The 25,093-nt window shown below is 35.2% G+C and overlaps 3 protein-coding genes and 1 long non-coding RNA gene across 6 annotated transcripts; 3 read left to right on the top strand and 1 right to left on the bottom strand.

The window, feature by feature from the left end:
* Positions 1-11,989: 11,989 nt before the first annotated feature.
* LOC123010864 lies at positions 11,990-15,172 on the bottom strand. 3 transcript variants are annotated; one of them, XR_006413115.1, is made up of 3 exons: positions 14,063-15,172; positions 13,805-13,986; positions 11,990-12,402 (listed from the first exon to the last, which is right to left on the bottom strand). It is a non-coding gene; the product is annotated as an uncharacterized LOC123010864 (long non-coding RNA). The 3 variants fall into 3 exon arrangements; XR_006413114.1 differs by having other exon boundaries at positions 13,805-15,172; XR_006413116.1 differs by lacking the exon at positions 13,805-13,986.
* Positions 15,173-15,878: 706 nt separating this feature from the next.
* Positions 15,879-17,106, top strand: LOC123011184 (probable H/ACA ribonucleoprotein complex subunit 1). The gene is made up of 3 exons (XM_044408516.1): positions 15,879-15,973; positions 16,025-16,316; positions 16,347-17,106. The coding sequence occupies exons 1-3, from the start codon at positions 15,962-15,964 to the stop codon at positions 16,976-16,978; spliced, it is 936 nt and encodes a 311-aa protein (XP_044264451.1). The 5' UTR covers positions 15,879-15,961; the 3' UTR covers positions 16,979-17,106.
* Positions 17,107-19,143: 2,037 nt separating this feature from the next.
* Positions 19,144-20,042, top strand: LOC123011280 (zinc finger protein 512B-like). The gene is made up of 2 exons (XM_044408647.1): positions 19,144-19,285; positions 19,334-20,042. Exons 1-2 carry the CDS (start codon positions 19,274-19,276, stop codon positions 19,946-19,948), a joined length of 627 nt encoding a protein of 208 aa, XP_044264582.1. The 5' UTR covers positions 19,144-19,273; the 3' UTR covers positions 19,949-20,042.
* Positions 20,043-24,429: 4,387 nt separating this feature from the next.
* On the top strand, positions 24,430-24,835 carry LOC123011790. Its single transcript, XM_044409425.1, has 2 exons — positions 24,430-24,498; positions 24,587-24,835. Exons 1-2 carry the CDS (start codon positions 24,430-24,432, stop codon positions 24,833-24,835), a joined length of 318 nt encoding a protein of 105 aa, XP_044265360.1.
* Positions 24,836-25,093: the final 258 nt, after the last annotated feature.

Raw genomic sequence — 25,093 nt, 5'->3', positions numbered from 1 at the left:
TAACTGCTTTCCAAAATTTATTGATGAATACTTCTTTGTGACCTGCGAGTTAGACAATTTTGAAACACGAAAGTTGAAATTACAATTTCTTATGTAGGTGTTAAGAGAGATATTTCGTTTCAATTAGTAGTCAAAATGTAAATTAAAGACTCAAATTCGATATCTAATAACAAATCAATACTTTAAATTAATCACAAACGTAATAATTAATTAGGTATACATAAACATCAATTTTTTAGTCTACATAATTTGTTTCAATTGCGTCAATGGAATAACATTATCTTTGTATTAATTTAATTATAAAAGCCATCTTGAAGGAGTAGAAGCAGAAGTAAAAATAAAATACTGGAAATAATGCAAGCTTATTAAAATTCATTGCGTTTTAATTACTGGAGGCACATCAAAATATTGCAGAGCTCAATTTGGAGAGATAAACTGAATCAGATAGTCGTTAAACTATAAAAATATAATGTAATAAATTTTGGTTTCGATTAAGATGCAGCTGGAGTCATTAGCCGTATCTTGAGTGTTTCAAAAGTCAAAATTATGTAGTCAATTTTTTTCTACACCCACAACTAGAAGTGACACAAAATTATGTAGGCGTTAATTTTGGACATTTTAGTGAAAGTATCGGATTTCAGTGTGACTTCATCGTGACATGTCATCTTATCAATCAAGTTCTAGTCATCAATTTTATATGAGAGAGCTTTTTATTGTCAAGTAGCCGGAGTAATAATTTGGTGTAAGATAAGCGAGCATATGGATAACGTGATGTAAATAAGCCTTTACTGTCTATTTGTCTTACATAACTATTAACACTTAACAGTAACATAAACACGGTTATTGCATCGTTTCATGGAACTGAAACACTTTGGGAGATTTATTAATTATTTATTATTTCTGTTTTATTGCTTCTTACAATAGCAGCACTAACCCGACAGGACTATAATTTATTCTTGATAGAAGATTATTATGTTAAATAGTTTTTTCACTACAATTTTTTCACCAGATTCTTCTGAAGAAGTTCCTCCAAATTAACATAAAATCGTTTTGCCGACTTGTAAGTAAAATTAATTAAGGTGACCGACGACATAAAAATTTGTTGTTTTTCTTAGCCTAATATATGTAAGCGATAAAGTGGACCACAAAGGAGCGATGTATCAAGTTTTCAACGGGGATGTTTGCTTCAACAGACCACGCGTTGTAAATCAGTGGCGCTTAAAATCTAGTGCAATGTTGACAGCATTGAATTATCTGGAAAGACGCTCCTTCCATGCTGGATAGTAAATTACGTCCAATAATTTCTTAACGTAATTTACTAAGTGCAGTACAAGACCGCAGACTCGGCCACAATAAAGAAAATAAATTCGAGGAGGTAACAGATTTATAAATCGATAGCTTCGAATTTATTACGAATGGATTTTGCACGGCACATTGATGTCTATATCGATGATACAATTCCTTTCGCGGTGGCGTAGGTTAGGCAACTTGTGCGACGACTTCGCTTTGCGTTAGATCGACGCCATTCGCAATAAAAGTCATCAAAAATGATAGAAATGTGCTTTTTAAAGATAACAGCTCGTATTCATAATAATAAAATTTTATTTCGAGGTAAATTGAAATTACTGATGTATATAAAATTATCTATCAATTTTATCAAACATTAGGCTCAGAAATTTGTTGCCATAAAATTTGAACTGCTATTTATAACATTCACTTATTTATAATTTTTTAATTTATGCTTCTACTCGCGTTAAAGAAAATTTATGACTCTTCTTAAACCCTAAAGTAATTTTAATGAGCGTTAGGTATTCAGTAGCACCATCTATTCCAACCACTACAATAATTTCTATCGTTAGGGCTCAAATCAGAATATTAATACCTACTAATAAAATATAGGTACAATTTTAGCAGTTTTTTCTATAATTTATTTGGTTTCGAATAGAAAAACAAATATTGCATATAGGTATGCATAAATTTTCTGAATGTGATTGTTTTTATTCCATCAAATAAAACAGACTGCAAGTTTAAAGCATTTTTAATAAACCTAGCAAGGGTTAAAATAGAGAGCAAAAAGTCAATAGACCTTTTGCTTCGTATTAGATATATAAGTTAATTTATTAATAAACTGATTTAAAAGGCAAAACTATTATTTTTATTACGATTACCTACTTTAAATAACAAACACTTGATGCGCTCTATTCAAATAGAGGTTAGATTTATGTTGTGATTACAACAACAAAACAATTAATTAAATAAAACTTTCATAAAAAAAATTCAAAATTGAGATGATTTTCCAATTTTTGCTCGAATAACAACTTTTGGTAAGTTTATTGAAGTCAAGTTTGAAGAAATGTTTTTTTTTTCAAAAAAATACACGTGACATTTAGAGGTAACAAAATGCAATAAATATTCAGACTTATTTATAAGCCCTCTTTAACATCAATGATAAAATCATATTTGAGATATCTTTCATGTTAAACAAAATATGAAAAAGTTTCAGGTGGAGTGTTATTCAAATTGCAGAATTGGTTTGAAAAGTAATGCAGAAAGCATGTAATTTCATCACAGTTTTAATTCAATAAATATTTATTTTTGATCGTAGACTGACGTTTATATTTTTTGTAATGCCTTTTATGTGCGAAAGAAATTTAGTTGTTGTTGGCTGGAATGCGCATAAATGGCCGTGATACGTCGTGGGTGTTTGGGCGTGATGCGTATGTTGGATTTTTTGAGTTGACAAAAGCGCAAAGTCGAGCTTCGAAGCTTATGAGCCGATCTCCCGGGGCGAGATTTCCGACAAGCTGTGGCAAAAGTACAGAGAGACGTTGGCCATTACACGGCGTGTTTATTCGCATCCCGGCGCGTAAATAATAACGGCTAAGTGCTTAAATTACAAGAGGCGAGCAATGTTTCCAGGCTGAAATTTTCATAACAAAGCTCGATGCGAGCGTAAAGTATGTCCGAGCAGAGGTAGGCCTCTTTCTCGATTAATTCAAACAACGAGCAAAAAAACTAAAAAACGAAATAAACGAAAAACTCGAGGCATATTTCACTCGGACTGGATGCGATTATTATCGTATTATTTTTATGATTGCGACCCGAACGAGTATGCAAATGCGAGATGAAGGCGACATCCAATATGTTTCGTTCTTAATTCCGACAATATACGAGCCATAAAGGTTTTACACTTCTCGCGGCCGATTTAAGGACCTGGGATGGGACGATTCTCTTCTTATTATTATTCGTCCGCGGATTATCGCGCCGACGATCGAGAGAAACACGACGGAATTCATTTCTCAAATTCCAGCGCTGTCAAATCCACCCCGTTATTCGACATTCTTACAAGAGAGACGTTTAATTAACTAAATCATTGTCGGAATCTACAGCGCGACGCACTCGCCGACTTGAATATTTCAACAGACGATCCCTTCGAAGATAATTGACAGATTTCTTACGAATCACACGCCAAAGGGCGGTGCCAGTGCCAAAAAACACGCATAAATCTATCCATGACGAGAATTGCCGAAATTAGCAGCACCAATGGGTGCCATAAGTAATAATAGCCTTCCAGATAAAAAAAAAACTAAACGATTCTGATTAAATCGTACAACAAAATGGCAAATGTCGATGTAGCATGCCCTGAATCACTGATGAGCTACAGTTTTTTGTGGGCTTTCACGATAGATTTAGCGAGATTTTTTTAGAATCCCAGACATTCAAAAAACATCAAACTATCCTAAATGTTAATGTTGGACTAATTTAACTTTTTTAATCTAAATCTTAGAACCCAGCTAAAAGAATATTTAATGCAAATGACTTTTGGCAGTGCAAAGTATATCTATGACAATAATTGAACTAAAATTTTAATTCTCTTTTTGTTAATCATAAAAAATAGACCTTTCAATCAGTATTGTTTTTAAAATTTTAGCAGGTCATAAAAAATTATCAAAAACAATTCCATTTCAAAAATAATAAGATACTGTCATATCTCAAGGTCTCAAGTTATTTGAGAGAGGCACGAGGTACAAGGTTAGATGGAGTCCGAGGGTGTAATAAAATTCTATTTTAATTAAAATCACATTTCTTAAATACCGTTATTCTTATGCGTTTTTGACATTTGAGAGACTTGTAACGTTGACAATTCTACATAAAACACTTTCCAACTAAGAGATGGTATGACGTATTTTCCGACCTCTATCATCGGCCATATAACCCTAGCGATTGTAAATAAAACACTTTATCCGCAAACGTCGCAAAAGTGTCTATTTTACGACTAAATATTACAAGTAAAATACATATTTACCTTTCAACCATGGAATAAAAATTCTATTTTTTTGCTTAAGTGTTTTTACTTTTATCATGACATTACTGACATTTACTAATGTTATTTACTTATTTTTTTCTTGTTTCTTTTACGGCTTCAGCAATTTCTAGGAAGGTATAATGTAGATCATCATCATCAGCATCAGCGATATTAGATCCAAAGGATTAACTTAATAAAGAATGTACAGTATGTCCCCGGTTTGAGTTTACAAAAATTATCTTTGATTTTACGCCAAAACTGCAAAGGAAAAACATTTTTTGCTTTACGCGAAACGAGCAAATCTGTAATTAAAACTTTATTATTCTAACTCAGTAGAAAGAAAAGTTTATTTTTCTCTTGATTTTGGTTTTTATATCCCATCACATTGGAGGTTTTATTTTTTTGACAATTATGTCACTTAGACCTTGGTGAAGATAAAATAAAAAAAAAAAACTAACATTTTTATTTTATTTAATTACAATGAATTTGTAAATAATTGTATACTGTGAATCTAGATTTTGTTTTCACACTATATTCATGAATTTTTTGATTTACATAATTTATTTTATTTTCAACATTTTTTCTACTTTGCGCTTCTTGATTTGCCATTATTACTAATATCAAACAGCTTCCGCCAAAGCAAACTGAAAAACTAAAATGTGATCGTAACTGAATTTTCTAAGTTAAGTTTGACCACTACCTTACTACCCCTCTCTTATTGTATTGTCGAAATTATAAATATCACACTCATCGTTCTCAAACCCCCCCGCAGGTATTGGTGGTCGAATTGACCTGTCATCTTAATCCTCAAGTTTTACCGTAAGAGGATTAAATTTATTTCGTGGTCGAATTAACCAACTCCGATTCTGCACTACTTACTGCACTAGTCAAATTAATAAACGCTTTCAAAAATTTCATGGTTGTTTATAAGAGTTTTTATGATTTAATTAGTTACAAACCGTTTTGATTATTTTGTTTATTTACTGGTTAGTATAGTGTTGGTTTTTACTTCCAATCTCAATACGTTTGCGGATGAAATAGCATAGGTATGTTATTCGGAGTAAAAATGAGTTTATGTGGCTCAGCTTAATTAAACGTTCAGCTTCGCCACATAAACTATCACTTTTACTCCTAATAACATAATACGATATATTATTTTTAAAATGCACCAAAAGGAAACTTATCTTTAGCTTTCCTAAACATTATTTTTAAGAAGACAATTTTTTATTTCAGAAAGCAATTTTTTTACTTCAATTTTGTTTGGAAGTATTAAACATTCAAAATAAATCGATAGGTTTTGAATAATTATTATCCTAAAAGAACTAATGACTAGATTTGAGGAAGTTTTGAATTGATATCAAATTAAGTAATGTCAGCACTTATTTGGTTTGATCTCATCTTGTCAGAAGTGGGAATTAACAAAAAAAACTTTTTTTGAATTCTTTTTATTGCGGATACAAAGACACAACAAGGGATTTTGAATTAGCTCTTATCGAATTCTGCCAGAGATTCTTTCACAACACGTCGACAAAAAACCTGTAAATCATTGAGCCGTTTTAATTGTCGAAATTAGTCGCGGCACTAATGGAGCAATGATAATAACGCGAACGCGGAATCTGCACACCTGCTTTCTCGGACACGACATACCACTTAGCCGCCCCCGATACTGTTAACGATACTGCCAATCTTATTGCACGTTTGCCTTATCTTGCATCTGCCGTCTTCGTGTTCCGATGACACCACCACTGTCCACCGGTGGATAATTAAAATGAGATGCGGAGGCGTCCAATACCAACCGTTCATCTTTCTATGCCATATCTAAATATAATGCGGATGGCGTACCCGCCAACCGATTTATTGAAACGATCTCGGTGAAAAGTAAACTGCCGCCGGTGGCTGTACAAATATACATCGACCAGGCGATGCTCTACACGATGCATGCACGCGTCGATTTCTGTTTGTTACACGACGTCTCATTGTGTAACAACCAGAGACTCTCAAACGTTTTGACCCCCATCCCCTGCAAAGAACCACAAAATTACTACAAAAAGACATATTACAAGAGTAAAAGTACAGACAGATGATTAAAAAGAAAAGTAAATGAAAACGAAAAAACAAAATAAACATAAAAGTAACCAAAATAATCTCCCTCTCAGTTACAGTACATGATTGTTATAATGTTATTAAATGAGATAAAACTACTCATTGCTTCAAATTCAACCCACTCAAAGCAGTGTCAGCCTGTCAACTTTGTTCTCCGCCTCCAGTAATTTCCAAACTCTAGAAAATACATACCACCTCCTCGAGTGTTATCTTAATGTAACTATGTTGTGACTAACAACAGTTACTATGCGTCACAGTGTAACGTTTTAATTTTAGCGATTACGATGTCGGTTAAAAATCATTAAACCTTGACTTAAAAAGTCTCGTCTCCATGACGAGTTAAGTCATGGTTTTCTCGTCGTAAAAAAATCGCAGAACTGCAGCAGCAATTTACCCATATACTGGTAGCGTCGTTTGAAGGCTCGTCACCAAATCGTGAAACCATAAATCAGCAACATGTAATGAAGCTGTACTCATAAAGATGTTATAACACCAATAAATCGCTTTTATTGTTTATTAAGTGTCAAAAGTAAATTTATGACCAACGACGCTCTATTATAAGCATTTAATTACAATTAATTAAAATTTATTGCAAATAAAATAATAGATAGCGAAACGACATCGATGTTTAGGTTTGATTTGAAAAAAATTGTTTTAGAATCGCTGGATTATTTCAACAGCAAACAGCATATATCTGTTCACAGTATATTTCAAAATGTCACGCTTTCGCCTCCAATTTATTTATATTTTTTGAATTAAACACGGTGCGTACGGTTTCCGGATTGTTTGGGCTCCGTACGATGAAAGAGGTATGAAATGTAATGCAACAAAATCTAACTTAGTGTTTACAGTTCGCTCTGAAATGATTATTTTGTTTGAGAAAAAACAGAGAATGGAAATATTCGCGAATAATTCCACTAAATTGCGATCCATTTTTATCGTCTCGAGTTCAAAGATCACTTTCGAAACTTTTAAAGCTCGCTAAATTTAACAATTTCGGGAAAATTTCGCGTCGTGTTCATTAGACAAGCACCTCGTGTACTTTTCTATTTCTATTATATTATCCCCAGTCATCAATCTCTTGTAATCCCTGACTTCATCCCCCAGCTGGGGCCTGTCAAGGCTCGTCTGGCATTGCGCCGGCGCTTTTCATACCACACAAGATATTAACTGAGCAATTAACGGATTTAATATTTATGATACGTGCGTGAACATACAAAGTTAAGTAGGCAGTAAGCAGAGCCAACATAACGAATGCCCGATGCGTCTTCATTAGCACACCGAATATACGATTTCTGTATTGATGACCGTCACGCACGAAATGCCCAATGAAATATTCATCATCATCATCGCGCACACAAATCGCCTTTTTTTCCACTTTAAGCTACCATTACTTTGCGATAAATCAAATTCGAGCTAAGTAATTTGCAAAATTTCTGAAAAGTCTTGAGTACTTTTGTACCCCCATAACTTGCCTCTAGCTTCATTTGGAGGTAACTGTACACATACAGTATTAATCAAGCAAAAGTGCCCATTTTCTTCTATTAATCTCCATCGAATTCGTCGTGATCTCGGCGCAGTTTACGGTGATTAAGGCAAAGTTGGTCGTCACGTATCTCTTATTACTCGGGTTATGTTTAATAGGATGGGAACTAGAGAAACGTAATAAATCTAAATCTGCACGATGTGAGAGGTGGAGGAACATCATAGCATTTGGAGGGTGAGGAGTGATCTTCAGGACCGTTCGGCTGGTATTTGTGATCAACACGGATGGTTGGCATACCAGCATACCGACGGAGCAGTTATCAGTCGGGGAGGATCTCGTAACAGACAGTCCTCGCCTCAGCTATGCGCTCCCCGACGTTTACGATTCATTAAAATTAGATTGCAGATAAGATATCGCACCAACCATATCACTACACTATTTATACACTTCACTTAAGGGCTCCAGGGCGTGCTTCATGTGTGGACACCAGCGATCTCCGAGGGATAAACGCAAAAGACCTCACAGATGAGGATGACAATTCATAAAAAAACGAACCTTATAATTGTGACAACTCAAATTTGCGCTACCTTTGGTCCAGTTTACCTATAAAATATGGGAAACAGTTTCTGTCACTCGAAGAGAATTATCGATTTCATCTTTGTCGTAATATGATATTCCGTTCGGGTGTGTAGTTGTCGTCGGGATGGATTTATAGTTAAAATTTCGGTAATAACGAGTAAAGTTGAGTGTGCAAAAAGATTCAAGGCCGTGGTTGCAATTTGGCCGTGTCGCGCTGCTATACGCCTCGCAATTTATCTGGAACGCAGTATGTAATGATCCGGATCGACTCCGGGAAAGCAATTTAAATTATAAAAGTCCGGGCGAGTATTGCATCAAGCCGGAGTGGAAAACGAGAGAGAGTATCGAGGCATGGATTTGGATCTCCCCCCGAGTTACTCCAGCCGCCTCCGCAGACGACCCTTCATTTGAACTAAACAAATCCGGGCCGCCAATAAATCACCGGCGAGCCGTTCCCGCCACCGGGGAAAAGCTCGAGCCGAAGCTTTCATAAAACTCACTCCGAATAAGTCGGCTCGTGTTGCTGCTGCTCCCGATTGAAACTGCTGTGCCCCTCTTCAGGTGCCCATGCATTATTGTAATATAATAAGAGACGTTTCTGCCGGAATAATGGCTCGAGTTCCTCGCTCCGGGCTAGCTCAAATGGGATGATTGCTTCGCTACCGCTACCGAAGGATTAGCTTTTTTATTATAACTGTTATCATAGTAATTGCGGTTATAGTTGGAAGTATAGCATAGAGTTCTTACGTTAACCTGCCTTTTACCGGCTCTATACTTAGACGCGAAACCGGCAATGCCGCAGTGCCATTATCGGGTTCATAATTTTATACCTGGGTGACTTTATTACTGCTTTTTACTACTGCAGTCAACTGCTTTGATAAATGGGGCGGCACGGGTACATACTCCAATCGGATTTTCTTACAAAAAATCTCCCAAACTTATATTCGTATAATCACCAATAACTTATTTGCAAATGTCTAATTACAACCACTCTTAAACACCCGAACTAAAGCATTTAATTAAGAAGTACAAGAATCATAAAACTAGGCAACTTTCATTATTTATAAGCTCCTGAGCACTGGGTTGCCTACGTTTATTACATAATTGAAATTAAGTAATAAATTATTATCATTACTAAAATAGGCTCTGTTTGAACTCCATCTCTAATTTCGAAAATTTAAACAACGCCATTTTTTATTTGGCATTAGACGAAATTAACTAAAACAATTTAGGACAGAGAGAACTAAACATTTAAATTTTAGTTTGTTATTAAGTAGTTTTTAATTTGGTTTTATTAAATTTTCTTCTTGCTTATTTTTTGTTTAAATTAGTGTTTACAATGCACTCGTATAGTTTTTAGTTGCAAATATAGCAATTAATTTTAATTAGAATCATTTTACAAATTGCTTGTTTGTATTATCCAGCAGTAACTTTTTGTTTAGTTTTGAAATTTGCTCACGTCGTAAACACACATACTAGTAATACAAATGGGAAGAATTGAATTGCGTGTACCTGCAAATGCATAAAGTATAAATAACCGTTTAGCTGTTGTCTTTTATGTTTGCACTTAGCATCATTTTCCATTAGTTAATAGTTTCGTCGACAAGACCTTCTCTCGAAAGCAATCTGGTCTTGAGAGTGTGGCAAAAAGTGAGCATTATATTAAAAGCGAATGGAGCAAGGAAGGTCGTTGGGGAAAAGTCCGATAATTGAAAAACGGTTGCAACCCTTACGGCATTAGTCTCATAATAAGAAAATATCGAATAATTGCGGCGAAAATTACAAGAGGGAAACAAACAATCTAGTTCCTCATAAGCGTGTCGGTGCACGGCGGCACATTCAGGGGAGATAAAGGAATTTGCCGAGGGGATCCCTAGGGAAGAGGCCGGTGGGCCGGGATTTAGACGAACAGAAGTCAGATCATTTGGAGTTGTACGGAGCCTCACTAAACATGATGGATGCCGAGGGGTTACATTCAATCAAATCTCCCGAAATAATCTCGGCCCTGATTTGATGGCGGACGGATAGGCAACCTAGCAAGAAATGAACGACGATACACATCGCATCCCATCCTGTTAGCTAATGAAACTTACGTGTTGTTTTATTCAGTGAGTGGGCTTAGATAATACCGACACTTAACCGGAATGATAATGATTTATGGAAAAGATTTCGACTCGCTAATTAGATCGGGACGAGTTTCGGAGGTTTTATCTGGAATTGAGACGTTACCTTGTCACGAACTCCAGGATTCGACTAATGCGACGCAGATAAGATGCTGACAACTACGCGCCTTCTTTTAATCGGACACATTAGCGATAAAACCAACGCTAATTTCGACTGATACTTATTAATACACGTAATCGACGTCGATTAACTTAATGTACTTGCAATTGCACTCCATTTTTAACGCCACCAAAAAACAAACTTAAATCCCATCTTCACCAAATTCAAAGAAACCTATTTTATTCACAAAGTTAGTTACCCTTTTAGCTATTTGGTATATTTTTCGACTTGAGAAATATTTAAAACATGCATGTGTACATAAGTGTAATAGAGTAGAATAAGTAAACAAAAAGTAAGTAGAATCGTAGAATGAAATACAGTGCGATCAAAAAGTCTTTCTATCAAGTAGGCGTACTAGTTGAGGACGTATGTCGCTTGGGAGTTTGTATGTCAGCTACATGTCAAAAAATTATTTTATATAAATTAAAATCTAAACAAATTGAATTACTGTATGAAACGTCTTAAAACACCCTAAAATGAGATGTAGTTGGAGTTTATTCATACAAATCGTTCACCACGATTTCTTGTTACACTTTATAAAAAATTATTTTGACATTTCTTATTTACCATTGTATATTTTATCTTCCGCAGACATACGTTTTAAACTTCTAGACTTGCTTGATGATAAACTTTTTGATCGCACTGTATAAAGTAAGTAGGAAAAAGTAAATAAATGTGTGACAACATAAAATGTATAATTTAATTAATACTAAAAGTAAATTTTTTGAGTTTAAAACCTCAAAAAATCGGAAATTTTAAAATTGGATCAAATAACGTTCTTGCCACTTCTAATGTCTAATGATCGTAGAAAATTAGAAAAGTGCATAAAACGTTATTGGGACGAGTTTGGAATAAATCGATTTTTTTTAGATTTCTGAGGGATAGTACAGAGTGGTTATAAATGATTTTCATCTAGCCAGCTTTGGAATTTTTTTGCATGTAACTTTATTTGTGCCGCTCTATTTTTTTGAAAGCTCTAGTTCTGTCATTAGTGTCACTTATTAATTAATAATAAACAACAATTTTTCTCTAATTCAAATTCACATACATACAACATACAACAATTTAAAAAATAGCGCATAAGAGCTTTAAGTAATGTAAAAGTTTATTTCCTTATTTTTTAAATCACGAATGAGAAATTTGTAACTAACAAATGTGGGTATGCGTTGCTGGTGTGTGAGGAATGAATAATTGTCTTTATCTCTAAGAATAGAAAAAATTGTAAAACCGGCTGATAAATCTAAAACGATGGACGGTTTATTGCTCTTAAAAATATGAAAGAACTACATTTTCCAGATACACCTACGCCTCGTACAGGAGCCTCGTCTAGGAATGTTTCTTGATGTTCTCGTGAGTAAAAATATATGTGGGTGGCATAAATATTCCAAAACCACTCTTGCAAACTAATAATTTTAATGAGTTATTTTGTTTCAGCAGACAACTTCTAATACAGCTGTTGAGTTTCGATTAGTTTAACAATCAGCTGGAGCCTGAAAAAAATTAAATGAATAGTAATGTATGTAGGTAGTTACCAGTGATAGACGATTATGATTGTAACTTGTTATTTTTCGAAATCGCTTTTGGTTAAAAACGTTGTGACTAATTGTGAATAATTTTTTTCCTGATCGGATACAACCTTGAAATGCTGAAAAATATTAGTTAGAGTTACAGTACAAATTAATATTGGTACATCAAAATTTTTAATCGCCAATAGCTTGTCTTAATTTAAATTAAATCGAGCCATTTTTAAACCTTAATTTAAACTAATTAAATTGCTTTATGTCTTATCATTAATTATTAAGCTGTACCTGCTTTACATCTAATTTAAATTCGTTTTAATTAATTCATTTCAAACCAACTCAATCAATTAATTCCTAAAATGATTACATTCGAGTCAAAATAAGTATGTAATTTAAATTTATGTCTTCCGGCGTACAAGATTTTGGGCTATACAGCACATAAATAGTATTATCACTTTCACTAATGCGACATTTTCAATTCATTCCGGTTCGAACAAATTGACCACAATTCAGGTTTTTTCACTGGAACATATTCAAATGCCTTTTTTATATAAACAGGCAATAATTATTAGTGTGGTAATTAAATTTGAAAGAAAACGCCATTAACGAAAAGTAACGTTAAGATTTACGCTAAGGAAATATCCAATTATCATTGCGATTATGTAGGTAATTACATTACACGTGCCACCAACTGACGTTTTCTTTGTCAGCACGTGATTTAAAAATTAATTTAGTATTTTTTGGATCCATAACTTTATGTTTTAGTTAAGTCGACTCGATGCAACTTTTAATTAAGCTGTCAAAGGTGTATGGCGGTACATAAATCAATATAAAGCCTTCTTCAATTACTAATTTCATAATTTATTAAAAGAATGAAGACAGTGTCACCAAAATAAAATTGTCTCCTTTTACATTTAATGACATTGTTTTGCAAAAAAAACGTCTTTTTATTTTATTTTATTTAAATCTAGGAACCAATTTTTGTAACAAAATTGAAACAAATAAGCCGTAACTATTAATACCATTCAACAAACTCATCCAATAACTGTTGAATCAAATTATTTGTTATAATGTTTAAACCGCAATGGGAACCAATTTTTGATTTATTTTCATATTTCATCAACTTTAACTTTCAGTTAATAATTTTTAGAGACAATTTAAATATAATCACGATTTTCTATTAAATAGCATGTCACATGATAATCAAATAAATTTCTCTTGTAATAATAGAAGAAAAACAAAATATTTTTTACAGGAAACAAAATGAAATTTCATTTATTTATACAGCTGTTTCAATGGTTATTGAAAACGGATGTTATTATAAAATTATTTTTTAGAATCAAATGAATGTATTAATTTTATTCCATCTTGCACCGATTTCTTTTAATTGGGTAAAGCTTTTTCTTCCTTTCTTGATAATAATAATGATCTAAGTAAGAGCTTTTAATTTTACTTCCACCTTTCTGTGATGAAGAGACAAAACAATTTCAAAAAGTACAGACCTAAAAACTATTCCGGCACACTTACCTAACCGGATAAACTCCCGGAAGAAGTGGAACACCAAGAACTAGGTGTATTTATTCTTATTTCAGAAATACATTTTTCAACTTCTTCTATACTTTTTCCTGACTTTTTTAAATCATATATTAAAAAATATTAATTGGTTTGTTTTTGACTTAATGCCCAATTAAATTTCAGTAGCAACAAATCTTTAACAAAAAAACTTGATTGGAGAAAAGCTCATCTCTTGTGTATTAACCCTCGAATAAATAGTTATGAACTTACCCTACTAAAGCTGGTGGATAAAAGTTAAAAAATCGATTTGGAAATAATCTCCATAGAGCCATCCTCGCACCATTCAGTTGTCTTTCCATAATTGTTTAATTTATGAAAAAAAAAATCATTAAGTCCGGACTAACGTCCCTCTACAATTGCGCTAATGGCGCTTCAATTTACATATTTAAATGGGGCAATTTTAAATCCGTAATCTGTTGGGGCGCAACGTCGCAGAGTGTAGCATCGCGGACGTCCAGATAACGGCGGCCGTGCTCGAGGACATTAATATGAAAAGGAGTGAGGCCGTTATCGCTGAAACTAGGACTGCTGAAGGGTTGTGGGGGGGGGTTGTATGAGTACGAATGTAATCCGGGGTTTATAGAGATGAGCAATTAGGCGGAGTGCATTACAGAAGTCTCATGTGTGAGGGCGCCACTCGTCGATTACTTGGCCGCTGCTGGAGCCGCCGCCAGATGGGACTAATTACGAACTTAAGCCGCCCCCGTATACTCTAATTACTCGGAGCGATGGGGTTGTGCGAACTCCCACGCGCATCAGTCACAGGTGGCTGCCGACTCCTCAACAACCTCAAAAACAATACGCGAATTTCAATGTTGGTCTTCTTGATATTACTATGCTGATTTATTCTCGCACTTGCAAACGAAGATAACTTAAACATGAGTCCGGAGAGTTCATTTCCTCTCGTATTTATTATGGATGAACAAGGAATTGCAAATTTTAGCAACACAATACGCCATTAACTCAATATTAATTAGCATTATTGTTCATACGGCACTGGGTAATTGTTTATTGCAACGGAAGCACCAATTAGCCAAGTTAATTGTTTAATTAAGACCTGATCTGGCCAGTATCAGTCTTGGCACTATTTACGATCTCAGTCAACTTAATTAACTCATCTGTTTTGTCTTTTAGACCACCTGAAACAGACATTAAAAAAACTTACCTACCCACTAAAAAAACACTATGATAACAACTGATACACTAGTGTACTGTTCGAGTTTAGTGGTTCTTCTGGTGAATGTGAACTGACCTTCACCGTCAGTGAAAGACCTTAATGAGTACAGTATTCCTCTCTCCTGCAGTGTGTCCGTTTTGGTGTTGCTCGTCTTTGAAACAGTTATTATGTTGTTGCGACTCCTTTCACGTCTACTCTCTAGGACATGGTATGACCAGTTGAGAATGAAAGTGACAGCATAACGAAAGCATGCTCTTAATACAGAGATCAAAACGTAATCAAAGAGGAAGAAAGTGAAAACGAGATGTTAGATGAGTGTAAATTATCATATATGGAAGCAGCATAATACAATCACAATAACACTATTGATTGCATCATTGGACCTAATCTAAAATACTAATTGTCGAAAAAATGTGAAAATCTTGCTTTCTCCAATAATGTCACCAATGTCCACTATAATCTCCAATTAGCGTAGAAACTTCTCGAGTAATTATATCCAACAAAAAATTGATGATTCAGAAATTAAAAAATCAGTGTCATAAGAGAAAAGTGTCGAATTGTTTTCTCGATTTCCTGATTTTTTTATTGCGGTAACTTAATATAGATTAGATAATATTAATAAATATGTAAAAAAAAGAGAAAGAGAGCGTCCAGAGCCTTTCAATGGCAATTCACCATACTTGATATGGTCCACTTAACTAAAAGCTTTGGCCAACAACAATCGCAGAAAAGGCCAACGCTCTCGTCTTGGTGCATTATTTTTTTTATTGACCGTTTATTGAGGGGTCGCACATTTTTAATGATTATGTACTCTACATCGGAGAAAACCTTTCACTGATGGCCCCACCTTACAGTATCTATAAAAGACAGCTCCACGCAATTCGCATCATCAGTTTCATTTAACTTTCATTCGACGCTTCTAGTGTAGAAACATGAGATTTATTGTGAGTGTCATATCCCGAATAATTTTTTTGGAAATTGACTGTTTTTCTTAGGGCGCCAGCATCCTTTTGGCATTGGCTTTAGGCATAGCGCATGCCGGATTCGCAGGCAGCCTCGATCATGGTGCGGGCGGTGGCGGTGGTTATGATTACTCCGGCGGCGACCAGGGTGGTGAAGGACACTTGGAGCACGGTGGAGGAAATCAGTTAGACATTGGTGGAGGAGAAGGAGGGCATTTGGAGCTTGGAGGCGGTGGTCACCTGGAACAAGACGGCGGCGGCGGAGGCGGTGGTCATTTCGAACAAGGCGGTGAAGGCGGTGGAGGCCACCTTGAGCTTGGCGGAGGCGGTGGAGGACACTTTGAAGTTAGCGGAGGCGGTGGTCACTTCGAACAAGGCGGCGGAGGCGGTGGAGGCCACCTTGAGCTTGGCGGAGGCGGTGGAGGACACTTTGAAGTTAGCGGCGGCGGCGGTCATTTGCAACTAGGTGGCGGCGAAGGCGGTGGTCACGGACTTGAACTTGGTGGAGGAGGTCACGGTCTTGAACTTGGAGGAGGAGAAGGTCATGGATTTGAGCATCACGGTATTGATGGAGGGTCTGAGCACCATCACATCCCGACCAAAACTATTGAGCATACAAAGCCTGTCCCGGTGCATATTGTGAAAAAGATTGGAGTTCCTGTTCCTCATCCTGTAGGAGTACCTGTACCTCAAGTTTTTAAAGTACCCGTTCCTCAACCTTATGCTGTCCATATTCCGGTGCCACAACCTATCGCTATCCCTATCTACAAGCTGGTTCCTCAAGAAATTGAGAAAAAGGTTCCAATTACCGTTGAGAAATTAGTCCCTGTCACAGTCGAAAAGCCCTTTAAAATTGAAATTGAAAAGCACCATCCTGTATACATCGCAAAACCTTATCCAGTTCACATCCCTGTTTATAAGCACGTATTCCATCACGTTCCCAAACACGGCGGTGGAGGCGGTGGTGGAGGTCATGGATGGCATTAAGCGTCGAATTAGGCTCATCTGATCATTTCCATTTTTTATCATCAACTCTTAACTTATCATCGCGATCATTTTGTTGTTATTTTGTTACGTTTTGTTGAATTTTGTACAAATAAACATTTTTTCTTATATCTGATGAATTTATTTTTATCCTTGAACTCTCAAAAATGTTTACGATAGTGCGACAGATTTTGAACTTGATTGATTGCCTGGCGGCAAAATTTCTCTTTTAAAGTTAAATTTACTATTAAAAATTTAAACTTTTACAAGCGAATTATGAAACATAATTTTGTATCTTTTCTTAGCGACCATTGTTTATCAAAATTTTTAAAACAACGATAGCATTCGACCATCAAATATTTATTGAAAAATACAATTTTCTGTTATTAATACATTTTTCTTATATAAATATTTATTATTTAAACTAACTAATAATAAAAGCACAATCGATAAATCGATGTGTTATCAAGATAATTTAAAGAAGTTCATAAAAATTAATTAAATGTTAATAAAATTAAATGTTAAGTCATGGCATCAGAATATATGTTATTAGCTTTAAAGTTTAATAACCCATGATTTTTATAATCGACACGCAACAAAAAATATATTCAATGCAGTATAATACAGGTGTATATGTAATGCCAACAAAATAATAATTAATCTATGAAATTTTAAAACACAGGAAAAGTCCTTTTTTCTTCTACAAAGTTATTTATTGTAATTTGTAATTTTTGTACAAATAAATAAATATAACACTGACTGATGGAACTCGAAAAATAGGTATGATTTTAACTTTTTAAATCACATATTTTTAATAGAAACGGCAAAAAGGTTAATATTATTTTTAATTAATCATAATTGTATTAAATAGTAGAACGCAAATCACAGCTGGTACTTTTATTACCATATATAGTTTTTTTTTTCCTATGACGATGTGTAAATTGTGTGAAAGTGATGAAATGTTATACGAAAAAGCTGGTTAAAGTCCTTTTTATCACTATTTACACCTTATTTCACACTTCATTGATTATGTCGTTCATAAATTAATGTAGAACGAATGAGCAGAACAGTATGAAAATCGACCCAAATTCCCACATTGATTCATAATTGACTTTTTTTAATTATTGTCAGGTTAGTACCCTCTAAAGCTGTATGCTCATAGAAAACGTGTTTTGCCCAGGTTAGTAATACCAATCGACTGATTTAAATTGAATATGTTCTCAAACTTTTTGTATTTTTTTGGTTACACCTTTCCATCTCCCCACTTTAAAGTTGCCTTTTCTGGCCTCTTCCTCAACTTTCATAGAATGTAACTTTCATTAATTATTTCTAAAAACTCAGATTCATACAATTTTTTTCTTTTTTACATAATTGGAATAGATGACTATCTTTTGTCGGTCTTTCTAAAACAGACTTGACCTCTATATTTGGTTGATTTTATTAATTAACACCTAGTTGTAATTCTACTAAACGTATCCACCATTGATAAAGTAGTTATTACATGATTTGAAAAATACTGCCTTTTGAGTACTTATCTTAAATAACAAGAAAGTTTGAGTCGTTAAAACATACTCGACATAATGCAAAATCAACAAACACATAATAACATTCTTGAATTTTGACCTTCAAATTAATCCGGTCTGAAATCGTTCATCTTCCAAATAATTATACATAACTCTGGTAGCTCTAAGCGATCATGTATCGTGTCAAAATACTCGTAGTTGTATGTGAACTTCAGAAGTTGTTTTGACAAGTTTATAATAAGATTCGAGCTTTTGCATATAATATATAATTAGGTACTTTAATGGTTTTTATTTTTAGAGACAGTACGTTGTAGACTTATTAATTAGGATTTGAGCATTCCAATTAAAAAAATGGTAGATGAATTTCAGGGTTCTATTTAATTTCGCGTATATGCTCTAATTGTGAGAGAGGTCTTAATCTTCACAAAGCATACCAAAAATTTGCGGAGAATGTTGTCAGTTGGTTTTAGAAAGGAGAGAGATGCTCTAATTTAATGTGTGATTGTATATGGAACTATTGAGAGTCTTGAAATATCCCACCCAGTTACTAATTTTTAAAGCAATTTTATTACTTTCACCTAATTTTTAATCTTTGTTTTATTGTTATAAATTTATACGACCTTCCAAGGAATGCAAATTGTTTTACGAAGCCCCACACTCACAAAACCCAACCCCACTTAATAGCGAATGGCTCCTTATATAAATCTGTGGTAATCCAGATCTCATCATCAGTTTCAATTCAAACAGATCATCGTTCTTACCCAAGTATACAACCATGAGAATTATTGTAAGACCATCAGTTTTTTTCCAGTGCCATTTTAACTTTTTCTTGCAGGGTGCAACCGTAATCTTCGCTCTAGTGTTGGGAACCCAAGCCGGCTTCTTAGGCGACTCCGGAGGCCACGAGGGCGGCGGACTGGAGCTGGGTGGCGGCGGCGGCGGTGGAGGTGGTGGCGAATTCCATGGCTGGGAAGGTGGCTGGAAAGGTGTCGATTTCGGTGGCCAGGACGGCGGCCACGAGCACCACGAAATTCCAACCAAGACCATCGAACATACCAAACCCGTTCCAATCCATGTGGTCAAAAAGATCGGAGTGCCTGTGCCCCACCCCGTAGGTGTCCCGGTGCCCCAAGTCATTAAAGTCCCGGTGCCGCAGCCCTACCCCGTCCGCATCCCTGTGCCCAAACCGGTGGCAATACCAATCTACAAATTGGTACCACAAGAAATCGAAAAGAAGGTCCCCATTACGGTGGAGAAACTCGTTCCTGTCTATGTCAAAAAACCATACAAGATTGAAATCGAGAAACACCATCCGGTCCACATCAACAAACCCTACCCCGTCCATGTGCCCATCTACAAACATGTCTATCACCACGTGTCCAAACACGGAGGCGGTGGTGGCGGTGGTGGTGGAGGAGAAGGTGGACATGAAGGCGGCGGATGGCATTAGGTCCAATTTTGTTTCTTGTTGATTAATTTTATTTCCTGTTGTTGTTATTTCTTTTTTTACTTTTATAATTAAAGACTGTGTCTGTTTTCTTCAATTTGATTTTTAATTTGAACTTAACCCTCGAAAATTAACTGGACTGATCTACAAAATGACTTTCTTTAAATGAACTCTTACTTTCACACGACTTGAACGTCGGAGCACTGACCGTGAAATTGTAGCTCACATTAAACGGATATTCCAGATTCTAATCCGGAAAAAAAAGACATTTCACTTTTTGAAATTATGAACGATTTCACTTCAAAAAGGACAAGCAAAATGAGTGAAGGGACAGTTAGAAAAAAAAGTAGATTAATCGAAGTGAATAAAAGGGTTTCTTGCTGATTTGTAGTTACGATAGAAAATGAGTAGCCTTTCTAAAGCGCTATTTTAAATTTAGAAAAAAATGCACACAGGCGCATTTTCACTTTCATATAAATGTCATCGTTCCACATAAATTCAGCAGTCGCGTCCAGCAATAGAAATTTAATGGAAGGCAAAAGAGAAAATTCTTGTTTTTTGTGGCAACATTTGCGCAGCTAATTGCTTGGCGCGACTCTCAGGAATCATCCAATTATAATTTAATTAGTGCGGCGCGAAATTTGGCCGAAATCCGTTAAAAATAATCCACGTCTGTGTAAACGACATCATCAGGTGCGTTTTTAGTGGTATCATTTGGAAGTTATGAAAGCGTCCATTATGCCAAGAAAGGGTTCGAGTTTTAATCCTCGCCCTCGATTTATGCAAATCCAAAATGCCACCATTTAATTCTAAAATGCAGATTAACTTTGTTGTCCGTTCGTTGTTGTCGCAGTCGTCGTCATGTCATTTCCTCCCTCGCTTTATCTCTACTACCCCATTCATTAGAGGACCTTGTGGGTACTAATTTTTACGAGGCTGTTATCGAAGGATCAGACAGCCGTTGTTCAAGAGAAGAGAAAACACTGGCTTTATGTGAGCTTTTCGTCACCTGTCACTGAACCTGAAGAAGTGTTAACGTTATTCCACGTTTTATGTTTACAGACGTTAAGTAATTAATTAAGGGAATTAAAGGGGACACTGTGCGAGTGCCAGGTAACGGACGCTTTTGCTGACAGATTATGCCCACAAAAACGTATGCACTAATTGGCTAATTGCTGTTATTACTCTGCACATGCAACAATCTTGGTCTAAACCGACTTGTTTCATTCCACAATCAACAAATTTATGATAATTCGATGATAATCTAAACATTTCATTACATTTCATGATAATATCTATCGAAACTTTAAGCACCAAAACCAAAAATTACATGCAATTAGAAAGAAATATAATGAAGCGAAAGGCAAACTCGCATGAATTTTGATCGCCAAAATTTACAAATTTACAATGTCGTTTCACTAGAGAAATTATTTCGTTTCACATTATTGTATAATTATTATTTGAATATGTATTTTTGATTTTACATTCAGATAATTAACTTTTGATGTTTAATTTCAGAGACAACTTTTTCTTTTATAGATTGTCAATATTTATGTACATTTATTACAGGCTATATACCATCAAGTTTATTGCCAATCTAATCATAAATGCTCATTTTTGCATTTCATGCTTTATTATTGGAAAATCAACTAACACAATCGACACATTCTTTCACTTTTTTACAAATATTTTTCCTTTCTCTAAAAATGTAGGTCAAATATTAGTGAACAATTACTTGGTTTATTTTTAGTACAAGTATTAAGAAAGTGATTTTCAACTAGTTAAGATTCATTATCTTACGTTAGTGCTCTTAATTATACATTCATGTCAACCTTTTTATTTGTCTTCGTCTGGGGAAGTCCCAGAAATCCTTTCCTCACCTTTCAAAAGAAATAGGAACCGGAAATTTACAGTTTTTAATTAGTATGAGAACTTAGTCAACTAATTTTTCAATGCTACTTGTTTACTCTAAAAAAATATTTTTAATTTTTACTTATTTTTTATAAAAAAACTCGATTATAATCAAGTGTCTGTTTAGCTGAACAAGTGATGTACTAAGAACAGTGATGTACTAAGATTCAAAACATAAGAAAAAAGGTATGTATCTCTTTAATAGATTTGTTCATTCTAACTGGACAAATTTTTTCACATTTTATTGCTTTAATCGGTTTAAACAATCCGTTCTTTCCTTTCTTCACGCCTCATTAATTCTCAGCAAACATCATCGTTAAAAACAACCTTTGTGATACAAAAGCAATCGCGGGACATGTGTGAAGGGCATTAAAACTTTTTATAAAAAAAATGTGGAATTCAAATTAACTAACATTGCTTAATTTTGTGCTGACGTACAGTTTGTAATTTTCGATCATGATGGGTTAAATTGTCCATATTTGTATTAATCAGAGGCAAATGGAGCCGCAGAGGATTGGGCTAGCTAATTAGAGTCCCCAGTTCGTGGCAATTAGTGGCGTTTACATGTGTAAAGGAGCTCGAATGCGAGATATAAATAATAGTGGAGAGGCTGGTGTCGTCGTAAACAATAGACGACATTTTCCTCCAAGTGTACGGCAGCATTCATTAACTCCCTCGATTATTGGGCCCTCGACACAATGGAACGGACAAACAGTGCTCTCAAGTGCATCCCCATTGTTGTTGCACCACATCGTTGACTCGCTTTGTCAATTAAAAACATAGGGGTTGTTAACACGTTACCTTTTTAAAAAGCGCGGCCCAAAAGAGAAAAAACAAGAGTATCGGAGCGGAATCACTGCTCGTTTTTGCATAGGGAAAATCTCGAGCGCGTGTCAAAGCGCGACGATTTTAATCCTGAAAGAGTGACGCATTTTCGGTCTTAAAGATGTTGGTTTATTGCTTCATCGTGCGGATCGCGTATTTTTTGCTAGTTGTTAGCGCGAATGCCACCGAGTCGAGTTTGTGGCATTTCTGTCGGTGTACATTTTCTGAAAGCAAGCATTTACTTCTTTTTTCACCTACTACAGCCTATAAAGAGCTGCTACAGGAGCCATTTTTCTTACCTTCAACATAAACGAGTCGGATTTGCAACTTGCCGAGCTAAAAAACGACCTTTAATTTCTGTCACAACCTTACCTCTTTTTCTGAAAAAAATCACATCGGTGGTCTCATCGACCCAGACACGACCCGATTGAAGCTAACTCTGCATTTTTACAGAGCGGTGAAAGATTCGTTGAAATCCACTTTCAGCAAATCACTAATTAAATGCTAACTCAACAACTAGCATTTCGAGAATATACTTATCACAAACTGGAAGCGATTTACGTCAAAACATACCAAACGGTCTCACTATAAACTTTAAAGAAACAATTGTTTTAAACTAATTACCTACTAATTAATTACTACTGGCGCAGCGAGGGGGGGTTTTGGGGATTAAAATCAGACAAAATTATTTTGTAGTGGTAATAAAAGTAAAATTATATTTTTGAAACAACCAAATTAAGCATTCGAATTTTGTATAGGTACAATTATTTTCAATGTCATAACTTCAGAAGATTCACAAATTTTTATTAAATTGCGGCAAAACTGTATCTCAACCGTTATAATGGGCATACATAGATAATTATGTAAATTGTTCCGATTGGTATCGAAAAAACTGCAAAATTCTTGATCGTTTAAAAGTTATAGTTGAATTAATGTTTTAGATATTTTTGACTTTATCAGCAATTTTCTCGATAACTATTTAACGTAAGATTATATTTTTTATATAATGACAAATTAAATTTGCTTTCCAACGGTACCAAACAAAAAAGACTAGCGTCAATAATTTCGAAGTTATTAGCACTAAACGGCTCCGGGTACCAAAAATCGCCTAAAATTTCGACAAAAATCAAAAAAAATACAAACTTCAATATAGAACTTCATATTTGCACTCTTCAAAGTTCAAGAGACTTAGAAAAGTACTAAACGTTGTAAAAATGCAAGAAATAAATTTTAAATTTAAAAACTGAATAATATAGCATTATTCTTTTTTTTTTTTCAAAAGTGGAAAATGTTGAACTGGTCTCAATTTTGAAATCGAAAAAATGTGTGTAACCCATAAAGCTACTAGGTTGATAGAGAGGTTGATACCACAAGACCTATTTTATTTTTGTTTTTATACAAAAACTTTTCGTACCAAAAATGATAAACATTATTTCTGAGCACATGGTGCATGTCTGCTTTGTTTATCCATTTAAGGTATCAGAAATTCCTTGAAGGGAAACAGCGGATGATCCCAGTCGAGTGATTTAGTTGGTTTGCGAAAAAGGCCATGGTGGAGATGGTCGCCATGATTGTTCGTTTTCCGCCATCAATAGCACGCGGAGCGGTCGAAAAGGCCTCTAGTGTTCGATAATTGCGTCGGTCTGTTGATTTTTATCCCAGCGTTTGATTTATCAGCGTGGATCGCGAAGCTCGTTTTCGAAGTCGATGGTACCTGTAGATATGGGTATCGCCATTAACGAGACACAATGGTCCCATCTCATCACCGTGTCTGTATGCGAATGGCCCACAGCGTTTCACATAAATCCTCATGCCAGGTATATAGAGTGGCAGTCGTGCGCTCTACAATTTGTTTCCAGTCACCGTGATTTTCACATATTATTTTTACATCAATCACGGTTTCAGCACTCAATTAGCCCTGATTCGGACTATCAATCTCCGGCTGGTTACTGCTTGAGTGACTGTTCTTGCTGCTGTCATGCCGCCGACCGCGCGGGCCTAGCGCCGCGCCTGTCTGTCATTCTGCCACGTCCAAATAATCAAGACAGACACATAGACCAACTCCCGATCGAATCCCTTGAAAATTCCTCTTCGTTCCCAACTTGTCAATCTTTTTCAAACGGACCTTCAATTCCGCATTTAAAAAAAAAATAACACCGAGCCCTCAACGGTATTTATTGCACAAATAAATTTTTACAAACTAACTTTTATTTGTTTACCCACACATACATGTCTTGATGAGAGTACAGCGAGAAAATATGATTTTGAGCATCAGATGGTCACATAATACTCGTACAACTCGTTTAAACACACCAATTTATTTGTAAACTGACCCTTTAGATGACAACGGCTGATCGTGGGACAATTTTAATGGACACAGCTCTTGACTGAAAGTTCTTGCAATTATTAGTA

Source organism: Tribolium madens, unplaced genomic scaffold, assembly GCF_015345945.1.
Source record: "Tribolium madens isolate multiple individuals breed KSU strain unplaced genomic scaffold, Tmad_KSU_1.1 Scaffold_91;HRSCAF=231;Tcas5.2_LG7, whole genome shotgun sequence".
Lineage (NCBI taxonomy): Eukaryota > Metazoa > Arthropoda > Insecta > Coleoptera > Tenebrionidae > Tribolium > Tribolium madens.
The sequence above is the reverse complement of the archived record's forward strand: the minus strand, read 5'-3'. Positions and strand labels throughout refer to the sequence as shown.